The sequence below is a fragment of the Dermacentor andersoni genome, chromosome 7 (genome assembly GCF_023375885.2).
Source record: "Dermacentor andersoni chromosome 7, qqDerAnde1_hic_scaffold, whole genome shotgun sequence".
NCBI lineage: Eukaryota > Metazoa > Arthropoda > Arachnida > Ixodida > Ixodidae > Dermacentor > Dermacentor andersoni.
The window spans coordinates 163,113,210-163,128,095 of NC_092820.1; the positions used below are offsets into that span (position 1 = coordinate 163,113,210).

General features: G+C 41.7%; 2 protein-coding genes across 5 annotated transcripts in view; one reads left to right on the forward strand and one right to left on the reverse strand.

Annotated features, from left to right (window-relative positions):
* The window catches only part of LOC126533120 (ral GTPase-activating protein subunit alpha-2), an 80,514-nt gene extending 75,046 nt beyond the window's left edge, over positions 1 to 5,468 (forward strand). For both annotated transcript variants that reach the window (XM_050180391.3, XM_055071849.2), the window contains one exon: positions 277 to 5,468. In XM_050180391.3, the coding sequence (XP_050036348.1) occupies positions 277 to 332 (56 nt within the window). In that variant the 3' untranslated portion in view covers positions 333 to 5,468. The remainder of the gene's footprint in view (positions 1 to 276) is intronic.
* Positions 5,469 to 5,709: 241 nt separating this feature from the next.
* LOC126533124 (cytochrome c oxidase assembly factor 6 homolog) lies at positions 5,710 to 14,826 on the reverse strand. 3 transcript variants are annotated; one of them, XM_050180397.3, is made up of 4 exons: positions 14,615 to 14,826; positions 14,272 to 14,431; positions 13,204 to 13,265; positions 5,710 to 6,333 (listed from the first exon to the last, which is right to left on the reverse strand). In XM_050180397.3, exons 2-4 carry the CDS (start codon positions 14,413 to 14,415, stop codon positions 6,258 to 6,260), a joined length of 282 nt encoding a protein of 93 aa, XP_050036354.2. In that variant the 5' UTR covers positions 14,416 to 14,431; positions 14,615 to 14,826; the 3' UTR covers positions 5,710 to 6,257. The 3 variants fall into 3 exon arrangements, with proteins under 3 accessions (XP_050036354.2, XP_054927826.1, XP_054927825.1); XM_055071851.2 differs by lacking the exon at positions 5,710 to 6,333 and adding an exon at positions 9,704 to 9,766; XM_055071850.2 differs by lacking the exon at positions 5,710 to 6,333 and adding an exon at positions 10,989 to 11,260.
* Positions 14,827 to 14,886: the final 60 nt, after the last annotated feature.

Genomic DNA, 14,886 nt, shown 5'->3' on the forward strand with positions numbered 1-14,886 from the left:
AGATTTTTGTCAGCTTTGAACATCGCTGTGGCTTTGCATCTTAAGCTTCTGGCAACTGTGTGTCATCGCAAATTTGTTATGCATCCTTGAATAAGTAAATCCGCCTTGATAAAACAGATGTTGGAATACCTACCTGCACAATATACAAGTGTTATGCTATCTTAATAGGGTGAAGATTATGTGGTAACCGAGCTTATTCTGAATGTTACATGGAACCTAGCACATTGTCTCAATTGTTTTAATCTGCAGTTTGTGTCTTGTTTCTGCATGTTCCAGAGCACCACGCCATTCCAGCTTCACAGAGCCACAGTTCATCACCTGTGCCCAACTGATGCGGGTCCCAGCCATTGTTTTGCTTTGTTTTCTGCCAGCCTTTCAATTATTTTGGCTTCTCTCGACCAGCTCTTTTCTGTTACTGTTATTATTATTGCTATTATATGTTCTATATATATAATATATGCATATATATATACATATGACGCAAGTGACCTGCTGTTCTGATGTGCACCTCTGGATTTGCTATAGAACACAATGTTTGTGCCGTTGGCAGCCATGTGCTTTTGTTACTATCTCACGAGGAATGCGTGCTGCACCTTGACAGTTGTGAAAGGGAGGCAGGTCGTGTTAAAACTCTATTCGCAATTGTGGCAGAGGGCATGAAAGAGCCAATGGTGAATGGGCTTTCCGTAGCTTGTGTAATGATTTCGTTGGCCTTTCGGCACATGGCAATGCTCTTGCTTTGTCAAAAAAATGCATTGCTCATGTATTCAACCTGGCCGTTCGGGCTCTCTGCTACCAGAAGTACCGTATAGCTTTTTTTTTTAATGGCCTTTGTTTATTTTTCATTTCACTGTAGAGATGAGGTTATGGCAACATTGCATCCTTGTTTGGCAGTCTTAAACAAGTGTACTAGTGTACTTGAAGCTGTGCAGCCATTGCTAGTGGTGTGGGTCAGGCACAGGAAGTACTACAAGGTGTTACAGAGCACCAAAACTTTTCAGTAATCGTACCACTTGCTGCGTCAGGAATGTCAAGATGCTAGCGCAGCGCACCTGTACTATGCTCCACTCTACAGTGGCTGGTTGGTACAAGGCAAAGGCAGTGAAAGTTTCAAATGTCTTCCATAGTCAAAGCGCTAACTTAAATTTTTGTGCTTTAAATATGCGTTGTGAAGCAGAAGTCACCTGATTGCACAGTTCTTCAGTTCTTCAAATGTGTGCTTGTGATTTTAAAAATCCTTTCAAGTCTGTGCAAGGTTGTAAAGTGCACCTGCTCAAGGGCATCTGCTTACATGCAAAAATTTGTCTGTCAGTGCTATTGCAAGCAGTCTGAAGCCTCTGTGAGCTAATGAGTACCAGGTACATATAGAAAAAAGAAAAAATAACATTTTCTTTTACTACATAGAGTTATTCTTTCTAGGTAAAGCTTTGTGAAAGTGCTTGTTAGTGAGTTACTTTATAGTACATAGAACCTCGTTCATACATTATGGGGGGGCGGAAACGCTGGAATAAAACATGCTAAGTGGGAAAACTTACGATCCGAAGTCGAGTAAATATTCGGCAAGCTAAACTTTAGATGACATTTACATAAGGCGAAGTGCTGCGCAATATGTTGCAGCACGAGACGCCCGCACGGCCAAATCTGGTGGGGCCTGAGCGACCCATGACGTATGTTGTGGTTTTCGCATATTTGGCAAGCTCACGTTTGTGCTCCTCAAATTCAGTCTGGATCAGCAGCTTCTTCAAGGCGAGCATTTCGGTGGGAAGTTTTGACGTGCCCGCTCCGCAAGAATCAAATCATTGAGGCATAGAACAAGCGGCGATTGCTCTAGCCATCAGGAGTAATAGGTGGGCTTGCATTTACAATGATTCAAAAGCCACTACAAAGGGTTTTGATAAAGGCTACATAGTTGGAGTTGCAGCTAAACTTTTGGAAAGTATTGGGATTATGAGAACTGAAATCCAATGGTTTCCTGCGCATATGGAGAAAGTAGACGAGACTCGGGTAAACCCCAGTGAGGTTGCTCATGACTTGACGCGAGGACTTGCTGACCATGACAGTCACAACTGAGCCGTTCACCATCAAGCCAGGGAATATAGAGATTATTTAACAACTTACAACGACATTACCAAACATTACTATCTAGGATGCAGGCTATTGCCACTGTCACATTCAAAACTGAACAGGGCTGTCAGTCTCACTGCGCTAATTGCAAACAGGTACATATCCCACGCCATACCACATTAATAAAATATATCCAGAGAGGGAGATTAAGATGGACTGCAACGATTGTAATGGCATCATTGGAATCAGACACATGCTGACAGGGTGTACCGCGACCCTCCCCAACCTCGTTAAAGAATGGACTCAGTGGGAAAAAAGGATTCAAAGCCCATTGTTTCAAGACCAACTAAGGGCTGTCCAGAGGGCTCATGATGTCGCTGAAGGGCTTGGCCTGACAGTGCCAACGTGGGAGCGGCCCGCCGCCTTGGCTAGTAAAAGTTTTCGTACATACACATGCGAAACACTGATGCATGTCAAGCTCGCGGGGCACGGCTGACCCAAGATGCATATTGTTGATTTAAAACAGCAATGAAAAACTGAAACAAAATCGAGCTGGTAGGCAACACTGTAATACAATGGCATGATGCCACCAAAGCAAAGCAGGACCCTCACTTCATGTTGCCTGCAGCAGAGAACAAGGCACATGTGGATTAATGCCTATTAAAACTGTGCAGTTCGCTTCCTACACCGCAATCAATGTAAAATGGATAGGTGAAGATGCTTATTGCAACGGATTGCCAGCAGTAGCTGTGAATGGCAACGTGCGATGATCCATGAAGACATTTGCTGGTATCAGAATAGGAAATTGAGTGCATGGCGGCATTTTTATATGACACAGAGGGGCAAGTACTGCAGGAAAGCAGCCATTGAGGGCACCTACCGCTTGATCGCACGTGTGCCTTGCAACTTTTGTTGTTTGCATGGAATCTAGCGGCCGTGAAATGTATCATACGATAGCAGTTTAGCGATATACAGAATGTTGGTGCCGAACGATCATGTTTTCTGAGAACGTATTAACCATTCAAAACAAGGCGCAACTGTATTGGGCCATTTGTTGCGTTCTCGATTGCGAACATTGGTGTCAGGAAATTGTACGAAATGAAGTCGTATCCTCGAGGTTCTATTGTAGTTTATTAGGTGCAGTGATGTACTGAGCATGAAGCAGCTGTACAATGAAGGTGGCCAATGTTGCTAGCTTGTCTGTTCCTCTAATTTTGCAACAAACATGCTCTTTGCATTTTTTTTCTTTTCTCCAGAAGTGCTGTTGAGGGTGTATTTGTGCACTATTACTGCATTGACAAAAGCATTAGTGTGTAAGCGGGGACGCAATGAAGTTTGTATTGAATTCACTTTTATTGTTGTAGACTTTGCCCCCTAAATATCCTGCTTGCACTTGACCATATCCAATCATGTTTGCAGTTCTGAATGAACATAGGAGAGAGAAAAAAACTGGTACCTTTAGTTTTCACATCAGTATTAAACAAGAAGTGTCAGCCAGAAGTTACTTATTCCATTATTGTTCTTCACTTTGGCTTAGCTGCAAAGTGACATAGTTGAGTCATTTGGGTAAAAAGTTACAGTGAACACTTCCCTTATCAAAACAGTGCTGCACTTATTTGTGCATTTGCTCATGGATTTCAGTTTTGTTACGTTACTTTGATTCAGTGTGTCATACTGTGTGGCTAAGATTTGAGGTGGTGGTTCTGCAGATGGTGTCCTAGGAAGCATGGTGTAGCATTCACATTTTGATGGGCAGCATTCTGACACGTTTCGCATTTTAGTAGTGCTGTGTAAATAGGCTTACATATTGATAGGTGTTTGTGCACATGGTTTTACATGGCATGTAAGCACGACTCTTACTCTAGATGAAACAGGGGCCAAGCTTGCACACTGACACAACAAATGTACACACTTTGCTCACACACAACAGCACCTTAGAACACTTGCCAGCAGCGTCTTGCCACCTATTTTTCATCAAGGGTACAGGATGACAAAGTGTATGCTGTTAAAGCTTGTGTCACTGTTTGAATGAAACTATGATTGCATTGCACAGACGGTGGAAATTGTATGCAAGTATTTCCTATCGTGCCCTCAATCACTGTACTTAACTAATGTCATGTGACAACTCACTCAAGACGAATGTGTCATTGATAGTCGGAGGTTGGCACAGTTCCTTGTACATAATGTAAATGCACATTTTACAATCACTGTAATGTTTCCCAGATTCTCTGTCTTGCACACAGAGTGGCTGAGCTGTGACATGATCACATTAAACGTCGTCCTCAATCTTGCGTTCCTATGTCTGGCTGAGTTTCAAGAAGCCCGTTGCTTCAGAACAAGGAATCCTGTGTAGATCGAAGTCGCAAGAGGTGTTTTTTGTTTTGTTTCCGTCTTGCCATTGCAGTCTGTTTGCCATCGTCTCCACTGTTGAGGCATAGCATACAATGTAACAAGGTGCTGTTTCAGTTACAAATGTACATAACTCCCTGTGGTTTTCAACAGTGCGAACGTCAAGATGAAGTGACTTTTACCGAGTGTTATGACTTGTATGGGCCGAGGTATTGTGTTGAGTGGAAGTAACTGTGGGAATCTCTTGCACAATATTTGGGTGTTCATTTTATCTACTGTGGCCTTTTGAGGGTAAGAATGAAAAGCCATCGAATGCAATTTGCAACTGATACAGGCAACTCCTTGAAGCTCTCTACCCTTGCTGTATGCAAAGAAATATGTATGTTGCTTGCACTGTTCAAAGCTAAAGTTTGCAGCCATTTTCATTCCTTTGGTGCCCACGTGTAGAATTTATTCTCATGCCTAGAATACAGGGCTGGTAGTCCTGCATTGTAAATGTGAGAAAATGGTTCCAAATTCAACAGCAAAGATCAAACAGTTTCTATAGCTTCAGGATCAGAATAGCCTAAGCCCTGCTGGCAAGCACAGTGCACAACCCGCACAGTGTTTTATCGGCATTCCACCCATTGATATTGTGATTGCAACAGCTTATTTTGATAGCCTGGGAAGCTGATCACACTATACCATTTTGCTTGTAGCTCAAGATTTGTAGAACTTTATTGTGTGTTACTTTTCGAAGTTCAAACTTTGCACCACCTTAGAGAAGTAGCAACTGTGCCATTGAACGAAGATGAATTTTTTTCTAGCCTTTTCGCTGTGAGAAAGAAATTGGGATTGTATTTCTTAGTGTTTAAGAATGGAGGTAGAAAGATAGATGGACAGCATATGCATAAAATCAAGATTGTATATAAAATACGTGCGTGAATGGCTTGCCCACTTTGTCTCTGCCATTTCACGAGGCTTGTTTTATAACTTATCGGGGTGGCTTGCACTATGGTGTTAATATGTTGTTGATTAAAGTGAAAAATAAAAGGAAATTAACAAGTGCTTTCAAAGCAAGCCACATTTGTCTTGTATGTGTGGTTCGGCGTGCAATAAAAAAAAGCAAATGAATGCATGGGCTCCTTGTTGTGGTGAATATCAAATCAATGTCGGCTTGGTGCATGACACGAAGGTGCTGTCACAAAAATTGGCATATTGTTATGTTTTGATGCAGGCATCTTGGTAATATACCTCTTTATTTTTGCATGCTAACGGCATTTGTAGAAGCGAAAAAAAGGAAGTGTCAGAGTGGTCTCCAAAAGCAGAAGCTTTATATCCTTGCTTTTATGTTGCAAGGTGAGAACTTCTTTACACATATTTATTGAATGTCACAACATTGATATCAATCTTGAACTGCTTACTGCAATGTTCTGCTGTGACTTAGCATAGGAAACATAACCTCCTTTGAACAAACATGTATTTTATGCAGTGTGATAAAAACTGTCTATTATCTTGTAGGTTTGATATGAATGCTGAACATAGTTTTTACTTTGCAACTTCGAGACCTGAACCATTAATTCAGTCATGACACAGCACTAATGTTTGACTTCTGGTACAAGTGGTGTGCTCCACTCACATTAAAAGCAGTTCCTCGATATGAGTCACTGCAGTGTTATTTGCTACCCGTGTCACATGTTCACAACAGACTCACATCAGCCACATTTGAACTAAATCGACTTCTGCACAGGCTTTTTAGAGTGGACGCAGTACAGGCAAATATTTTATTTTTGACAAGTTGTTGCTGTGTGATATTTTAGCCATAGTGTGATCCAGTCGCTAAAATCTACAGAGCCGACACGTAGTTAGGTGACTGCTCTGAACCTGCCACGACGGCCACCAGGGTCTACGAATACGATGGTTGGCTTCCCAGCAGCTCTCCTAGAAACAAAATGGTAGCATGCCTATGTTAATGGCACTCTATGATCGAGAGAACCCCTAAAAATAACTTGCGCCTATAAAGCTCAACCTACGGTACAGTCAAACCCACTTATAAGGCTGCATGATGCAGCAAGATTAATCCTGTGTATGTGGTAGTTGTAACACCGAATCTACGTACACAACACCTTGGTCAGGCTATTAACACGGTTTTGTTTTCACACAAGGACAAAAACAAAAGTTATTCCTAGTCCTTGATCTGCAGCATTTAACATAAATGATATCAACCACAGGGTGAAAAGCAATATTACCGTCCAGCCACTTGGACATGCTGTCTGCCAGCAGAATGTGCTTCTTCAAGCTACGCTAACTGCTTGAAAGTCTCACAAGGCAGCACAGCACAGTCTCGTTCAATGATATCCCCTATGAATCCTCAAATCTTCTCTTGCTAAACTCCACCTCTAACCAGTGAACATTCCCATCAGTTTTAAACCACAGGTATTTTGGGAGCTGAACTTTTCCTGCAGTTCTGACTGGACATGTCCCCTCACATTCACAGTTTTTGATTTTTTTTCTGCACCAGACAAGTCCGATTGCCAAGCATAGAAGGGAAATTTCCATGTTCCCAAGTAGAGTTACTGTATATGCTACCTTTATTCCCAAGTGTCACACAGCAGCCCCTGGTGCATTAAATGAGAAACTTAGGAAGAAAAAAAAAATTCATATGCTTCTTGCCACATCCCATGGCCAAACTTTCCATGTGAACGCAGTGGAGTCAAGGGCACAAATGTTGGGGCCATTAGAGCATCAGTTAAGGCTGGTAGAGTGTCCTTTCAGTACTCTTATGTTCATTCGACAGAAGGTATATAGTGGAAAAAATAAAACCAAGCTTCCCTTTATTGAATTTTGCAACAGAACGTTAGCACCATTGTGTAATTGCGAGTTTCAAAGTGTTTTCTCATCTTACCATGTTAGCATGTTACTGTAACAAGCTTACCATGTTACTGAATAAGCAATTAACTAAGCCTGGATAGACACTGTCAAAATGTGCAAGCTCAGACGAGCTGATGCAGCAGCTCCAGAGCAGCATTGCCACCAGCGTTTTGCTTTTACACCTTTTCTCTTCTGGCCCGCCAAGCCTCCTCCTCGTGGTAATAGTAGCTACGGTCGAGCACCTATAGAACGAATGCCTCTACAATTAAACGATTTGTATAACAAAGCAATAATGCTGTCCGGGTTCTATTGAGAGCTGTGCGGTGCATAACCTTTACAATGAAGTGATCTGTACAATGAATGATTTCAGAAGCCCTAAGCACTTCGTCATAAAGGCAGACTGTATTTTACTACTGCAGGAACATAATGCGTATATATAGTTTAATATTTCCCTTAAGTGCCCTTTTATTACCGCAGCAAACACTGAACACACTGCAGATTGCATAAGACTGGTGTGAGTCTCTTACAAACAGGGTGATCATATTCAAGTTTCATGTAATTTTTAAAAATGGCCTTTTGCAGATAACATAATTAGAGTCCTTGAGCTCAATTAGTCAGAGAGGTGGGCATTACTTACACAAGAAGTAGAAACACTTGTTCAGTTAATTAAAAATTCACTAATTCTGAATTAATACATTTATAGCACATATTGCAATTTACAAATTCTAGCCGGTGTTTGCAAGACTTATCCACTTGGAATGAATGATGCTGGTTCAATGATGTGCATCAGCAAACACACTGTAAAAATGCACCATTGTTCCACTCATTGAAGCACAAAAGTAACTAGAACGTACATGTATTTTGTCCCACACTTGGGGAAATATTGCAAAACTGGTGTCCTGGAAATTAAGTTCAAGTGAATACGTGCTGCAAGCTCAACAGCTATAATTCTTAAATTGTGATATGGTCCAGAAAGTAATTAAGAAGATAATTTGCATTAATTAGAGAATATGTGCTTCAGTTTCTTGTGCTAGTAATATCTGCCTCTTCGAATAATCCAGCTCAAGGACAAGAATTATGGTATCTGCCACAGGCAATTTTCAAAAATTCCATAACAATGAATAATGATCATACCATATACAGGTTTCCTTGGCCTGCAGTGATTAGCATTATACCCATTATATGAAGTCAAACTTCAATGCAACATAACCGCATTCGACATGAAAATACCTTGGTCATATCATGGCTATATTCCATATACCTTGGTCACTTATTCTGGCTAAGTTCATTATATGCCAGTTTCACCAAGAAGCATTTTATATTTACTTCATTAAATCTGGTTACTTATATCCGTGTTTGTTATATCAAGGTTCCATTTATATCCATCAGGTTGCTGCACATATGCATGACCGCATGACAACAAATTTGAGACGAGGAAAAGGTCCAGCATAGCACTATATTCATTGATGCTGGCTATGCTGCTTCTGCTTCAGTGAATCGTAACTCTAAGAATCAGAAAAACTTCAGTTTGGCCTAGTCAGTGTTTACTGCATATCATATTGACCGCAAATAAAGATGGGGACCACAGCAGAGAACACAAAAACGTCTGTCATTTTTGTGTTCTCTTACACTGTCCCCATCTTTATTTGCGGTCAATACGATATGCATAACTCTAAGAAATTAGTAGATGTGAAGGGTACTTTTTGATTGTGGTGGTAGCTGCTAAAGTATGCAAATTCAATGTCTACTTCCTGCTATTTGATATGGGGCATGATTTCAAGCGTCAAAGTTTACTTTCACTGCATAGACCTCTGAAACAGTGCGATGAAAAAAAATACGATGCGATTGTGCATCAACTGTTCTATAGCAAAATAAACAGAAACGGGGCATGCTGATTGTGTACTACTGTAAGCATCAGAATCTCAGTTTTGCATATGGAATCAAAATGTGCATTTTGCCTTTAATCCAACAATGAATCTGAGCAGGCTGTATCAGTTTTGATTTTATCTCTACCTATAAACATTTTATTTTTTACTTTGAGATACAATTAGTTAATGATGTGTCTGAAAGCAATGCTATGCCGAGGCTTATCAAAATAGCAACTTGTGGTGCCATTTGAAGGTCTGATCACTCGACCTAACCAGCAAAAAGAATACTACTACTAGGCCAGCACTCAACCAACAGATTGCTGCTCTATGGAGAGATTCAGTTATTCAGTTTAATTGGCATGAGAGGAAAACTATGTCCAGCATTGACGAGTGAGAATTGAAGATTACTAAGTAGACTAAGCAGTTAAGACAATGCAGATGCGTACCAACAGTGGCAAGGTGCTTGGAACAGTTCTACTTGTATATGGCATGCACTGTACAGGCAAACATCTGGAACACTAATTAGGAGAGCAAACAGATTAAACTGGAACACCAGTGTGGTACTTTACCTTTTCTTCTTGTGCTTTCGCTTGATCTAGCCGACTTGAATGCAGTGGATTTGAAAGGCAGCAAAGCTAGAAGTATCACTTACCATATTTACTAAATTCTGACACACATACGTTTAGAAAAATATGCTAAAATATGACATGCCTGTTAGAAGCTAGTACGAAACCAATAGTGTAATATGTGGTGTACAAATCCAACCCCCCTTCCCCAATCTTGAATCCCTCCTCAAAGTCATTGGACAGCAGCGCCAAGTGATGACCAGTCCACCATGGCTCTGATGCAATGAATTTCGTTTTATTAAGCAAACTGCTATTTCTCTTACCACAAATACCCGGTGAAGAAACAATTAACCCCTTAAGTGTTTCGTTTTGATCAAAGTTGACTTTATTTTGCTTTTTTGTAATGGCTTAATTTTGAACTTTATTTCATCAAAACCCAGCCTTCTAAAGCTTTTTCCACCGATTTTCTTCATGCTTTTATAAACCTAATTTTACCTCTTCACTATGCAATATACAGGTGCTTGTCATTGCCGCACGCGGTACAGTTAGAAACAAGGAAAAATGCTTTACTTTACCCTGTTTCAAAATAAACTATTCTGAAAAAGCAATGCTCTACACCAAAGAAAGCTTTTCATGCGTCCTTGCACGACAGCCCCGCCTTCAGTCTCAGCTGTCGGTGTCCACGCTGCACCACTGTCGAGCCAAATCAATGTCGTAACGTTGTCTTCACTTTCCGAATCATCACTTTCAGTAGAAGAAGCAATGAGAAGATTATCGTCATTCTCTTAGCTCGAAGAACAGAACTCTAGTGCATCACTTTCACTCTCACCTTCACTGTCACAGTCGAGCAGCGGTGTTTTGCACACACGACTCACTGGAAATGCTGTCAGTGACAGATGCCATCATTCCAAATCTGCCAAAAGGCGCAAAAAAGCGCGCAATTCCAAAAACGCAGTCTTTGAGTGCTGACAAAGTGGCTCTCATCTATGTAGTAGACAAGGAACGCACTAAGCACACACCTCCAACGCTGATGAAATGCCTGCCATCTATGTCGTAGGGCACGAAGACTGAATCGGCGCAGCCTTCAAAGCACTGAAAAAGTGCTGACATTTATGTAGTAAAACAAAAAAGACTGAAATAACCACGTGTTTAGAATGCTGGCACTGCAGCCGTCTATGTAGTAGAAGAAAAACCAAGTGGATGTGCCGAGTTCATCCAAATTGCTTTGAAAACGAGACTACTGCCATTGATGAGCTGAGCTCGTCCAAAACACTTAAGGGGTTAAAGGTAGTGCATTCTGCAATTTTTTTTTAATTATGAAAATCAGGTGCATGTTACAATCAAGTAAGTACAGTATGTAGAGTGGAATCTCGATGATACGAATTTCTCAGAACATTTTAAATATTTGAATCATTAGAAGTTCGAATGAATGATTCGAATTCGAATGATAGCCACAGTAGCAAAGTGAGGACAAGAGATGTTTCTTCATTGTGACTACTTGCAGTTGAAGATATTAGTGGATTTCTGGACCACTCTTCCCACAGTGTTGTTGCGGAGACACTTCTGGAATGCACAGAAATTTGCACTCATTCCACCACCCACACTGCCACATTTTACTGCATGCCACAGTGAGCATCATGGCAGGATAATGGAACATCAAGATTTCATACGCCGATATTGGAGCTACGCTCCGTCCCCTATTTACTGCGAAAGATATCACGGTGACTCACATATTTGTATCATAAACAGTTGTGTGTGGTCCAGTTCGTTCTTGAACATAGATGCCAAGTTGTTGCTGCATAGTTGGAGCAAAACACACAAGAAGAAAACACGATCACACACACAAGGTGATGTGCAAACTAACAACTGTTCTATTTACCTCCAAGGTGAAGTGTGTGTGTGTGTGTGTGTGTGTGTGTGTGTGTGTGTGTGTGTGTGTGTGTGTGTGTGTGTGTGTGTGTGTGTGTGTGTGTGTGTGTGTGTGTGTGTGTGTGTGTGTGTGTGTGTGTGTGTGTGTGTGTGTGTGTGTGTGTGTGTGTGTGTGTGTGTGTGTGTGTGTGTGTGTGTGTGTGTGTGTGTGTGTGTGTGTGTGTGTGTGTGTGTGTGTGTGTGTGTGTGTGTGTGTGTGTGTGTGTGTGTGTGTGTGTGTGTGTGTGTGTGTGTGTGTGTGTGTGTGTGTGTGTGTGTGTGTGTGTGTGTGTGTGTGTGTGTGTGTGTGTGTGTGTGTGTGTGTGTGTGTGTGTGTGTGTGTGTGTGTGTGTGTGTGTGTGTGTGTGTGTGTGTGTGTGTGTGTGTGTGTGTGTGTGTGTGTGTGTGTGTGTGTGTGTGTGTGTGTGTGTGTGTGTGTGTGTGTGTGTGTGTGTGTGTGTGTGTGTGTGTGTGTGTGTGTGTGTGTGTGTGTGTGTGTGTGTGTGTGTGTGTGTGTGTGTCCACGAAGAACTAGCAAAATGGAAATGAAAACAATTGTTAGAGTATTGTATTATGTGGGTTTGTATTTTTCTTTAGTGTTTCGTAAGAACTGTGCAGTGCAACTTGACTTCCATATTCGTATCATTCACTGAAGCCAATTGAAATAATCCTGAAGCATATTGTCTTTAATGTATTCCATCCGGGACATTCTTGAAATTCGTATGACCCCAAAATTGAAATCTACCATGATCGTATCATTGAGTTTCCACTGCAGCTCTAATACAGTTTTCAGCCTTTTAGTTCAGTTGGAACATTTCCATGCTGCCACAATAAGCTTTCTTAAAACTTTCTAGCTACTTGCTTCTTTTATGAAAAAAGAAGTGTTTTCCAGCAAGAGTTAAGTTTTTTTTCCTTCACTTGTCAAATTATGTTCAACATAAAAACAAAGGTCAACTTCCCATTTTTACTTGTGGTTCCTCTTGGTTTATTTAACTGTTGACCTCTCTTATCCTCAAAAGATCTGGCCAAATATACAGCCACCATCAGTTATATTCTCGAACTTCAAGTAAGATGACAACAATGTTTCTGAAAGGTTTGGATGCATTACTAGCTATGGCTGCTTCCACATTCGCAAGCATGCAGATGAGCGATTGCAAGCTGCTCTATCCATTCAAGGGTGGCAACAACTAATATGCACTGCAGCATTTGAAAAAGTGTGTCGTACAAAAATGCTTTATTGCAACATGAACAACAATCAGCACTCAAGCCAGACAAGCAGTCACACACATGCGAACATCTATGGGTGCTCATGCTTCTAAATTCGTACTCTACTCCTATATCATTATTTGGTTATGTTAAATCATTTTGTAGGGTGCTAAGGATGACATTTCCTTTTGAATGTAATGCCCCCAATGATGAATACATTATGTGCTCTATGTAACACATGAGCTTATTTATGAATGGATCTGCTGCCTGGCTTTGGTGTACTTGCACAGCTCTCTGACTTAGTAAAAACTGTATCAACAATGTGAATGCTTGCACACAACAGAGTGCCTCAGCTTTTTGCCCTGGTTTTTGGGTCATCAAGTGGCTCGTACCCCTCATTCTCAATCTTGTCCTTGAACTGCAGGTATTCTCTCTTGCGGTTGAAGTGCTTTACCTGGGAGACAAAAAAAGAAGAAAAAAGAGAAACAGGCCAGTCCTTTTGAATGATAATATTCTTGATTGAATGATGGGGGTTAAGCAACCCTGTGCAACTTGAGGATAGGGAAGGGGGTGGGGCCATGGTGGGGCTATCAAAGATGCTGCAGTCAAAGGCTCCGGATTAAGTCTGACCACATGGGGTTCATCAATGTGCATCCAAAGCGCAGTACATGAGCATCTTTGTATTCTGACCCCATCAAAATGTAGCTGCCACAGCCAGGAGCTGACAACGTTCAGCAGCAAACACCACAGCCATTGCAACGAACAGTGATAACATTCTTCAATAATGCAAGTGCATTCCCGACTAGCTGGATACAGTTCCTAATAGATTACACCTAAAGCAGCCTGAAAAGCAGTTTATCTAACATTTTCTTGCAGCAACGGCACTACAATCTTTATGAGGGAAAATTACCTGATAGTTTCTCTTCCAAGCGCTTCGTACAAAAGATCCATGCCGAGACTTCCTTCACCGCAACAGCTTTTAGTCTGTTATATATGTATCACGTTCAGTTACTAAAACACGAAATGCAATCAAAGCCTCTGCAGAGGTGATCAAGTGTGCCTGGGCACTTTCGGCGTGACTGAAATGCTACATGTCGCGTCCATAGTCAACCGTAGCTCAAAGGCTCAAAATACGGCCCTTTTAGTAACAGCAATTGGGAATGAAACCTCAGGAACATTTCTTTTTCTTTTCACATACATCATCACGACCGCTTCAAGCGCTGCTTTTCCACCGAATAGGTTTCGTCCCAGCGCATTTAATGCCGCAATGCATTGTCTGAAGGATGCATGCACTTACATCCTTCGACAACTAGCTAACTAGTGTGTCGGTGCGCAGAGTCGCATGCAAGGATACACATATTTGAGGTACCAAGCGCCATTAAATATTAATAATAATAATAGTAATAATAATAATAATAAACTCCTTGCAAAGAACGACCGCACAATAGTAACATGCTTACCCACTGGCTTGGGCAATGGGTCTCGTACTGAGATTTCATTTCTGTGCAGCGATTTGCATTCTCGGCATTCTTGTCAAGGCATTCCCAGTAGCGATCCCTAGAATCCCAACACTTTTGACGCTGCTCCTTGTTGGGAAAAGACATTGCGATCTCCCGTGCGCTGCAAGGCAAGAACATATAGTTGTGCTGACGAAGTAACGGCCCGCAATAACGGTTGTTTGGCAGACATCATTTAAAGAATTCGCGGCTGTAAGCCCACCTATGAAAGCGAAGCACTTCAATCATCGCGCTATGTTCATTTGTAGAGCCATGCACGTGAATTTTAGCGGTCACGTTTACTTGCCTTGATACGTCGCTGAAGTCAAGGCACAGATACAGGCGTGCGTCGGGCAATGTCACTTGTGAATAACACGGCGATTGCGACCATCTGAGATCGTCACGGGTTGTGATCCTTTGGCTCCGAAGGTCGAAAAAAATGAACGGGGCGCAGCTCGTGGGTCACAGCTAGCGTGTACCTAGACAAGCTGGCTGATTTTGCTGGTTTCGAAAGCCAGCGTTCGCCCTCTGGCGGCTGCAGGAACCGGAAATCGTCTGCAACCCGTTAACGCCAACAAT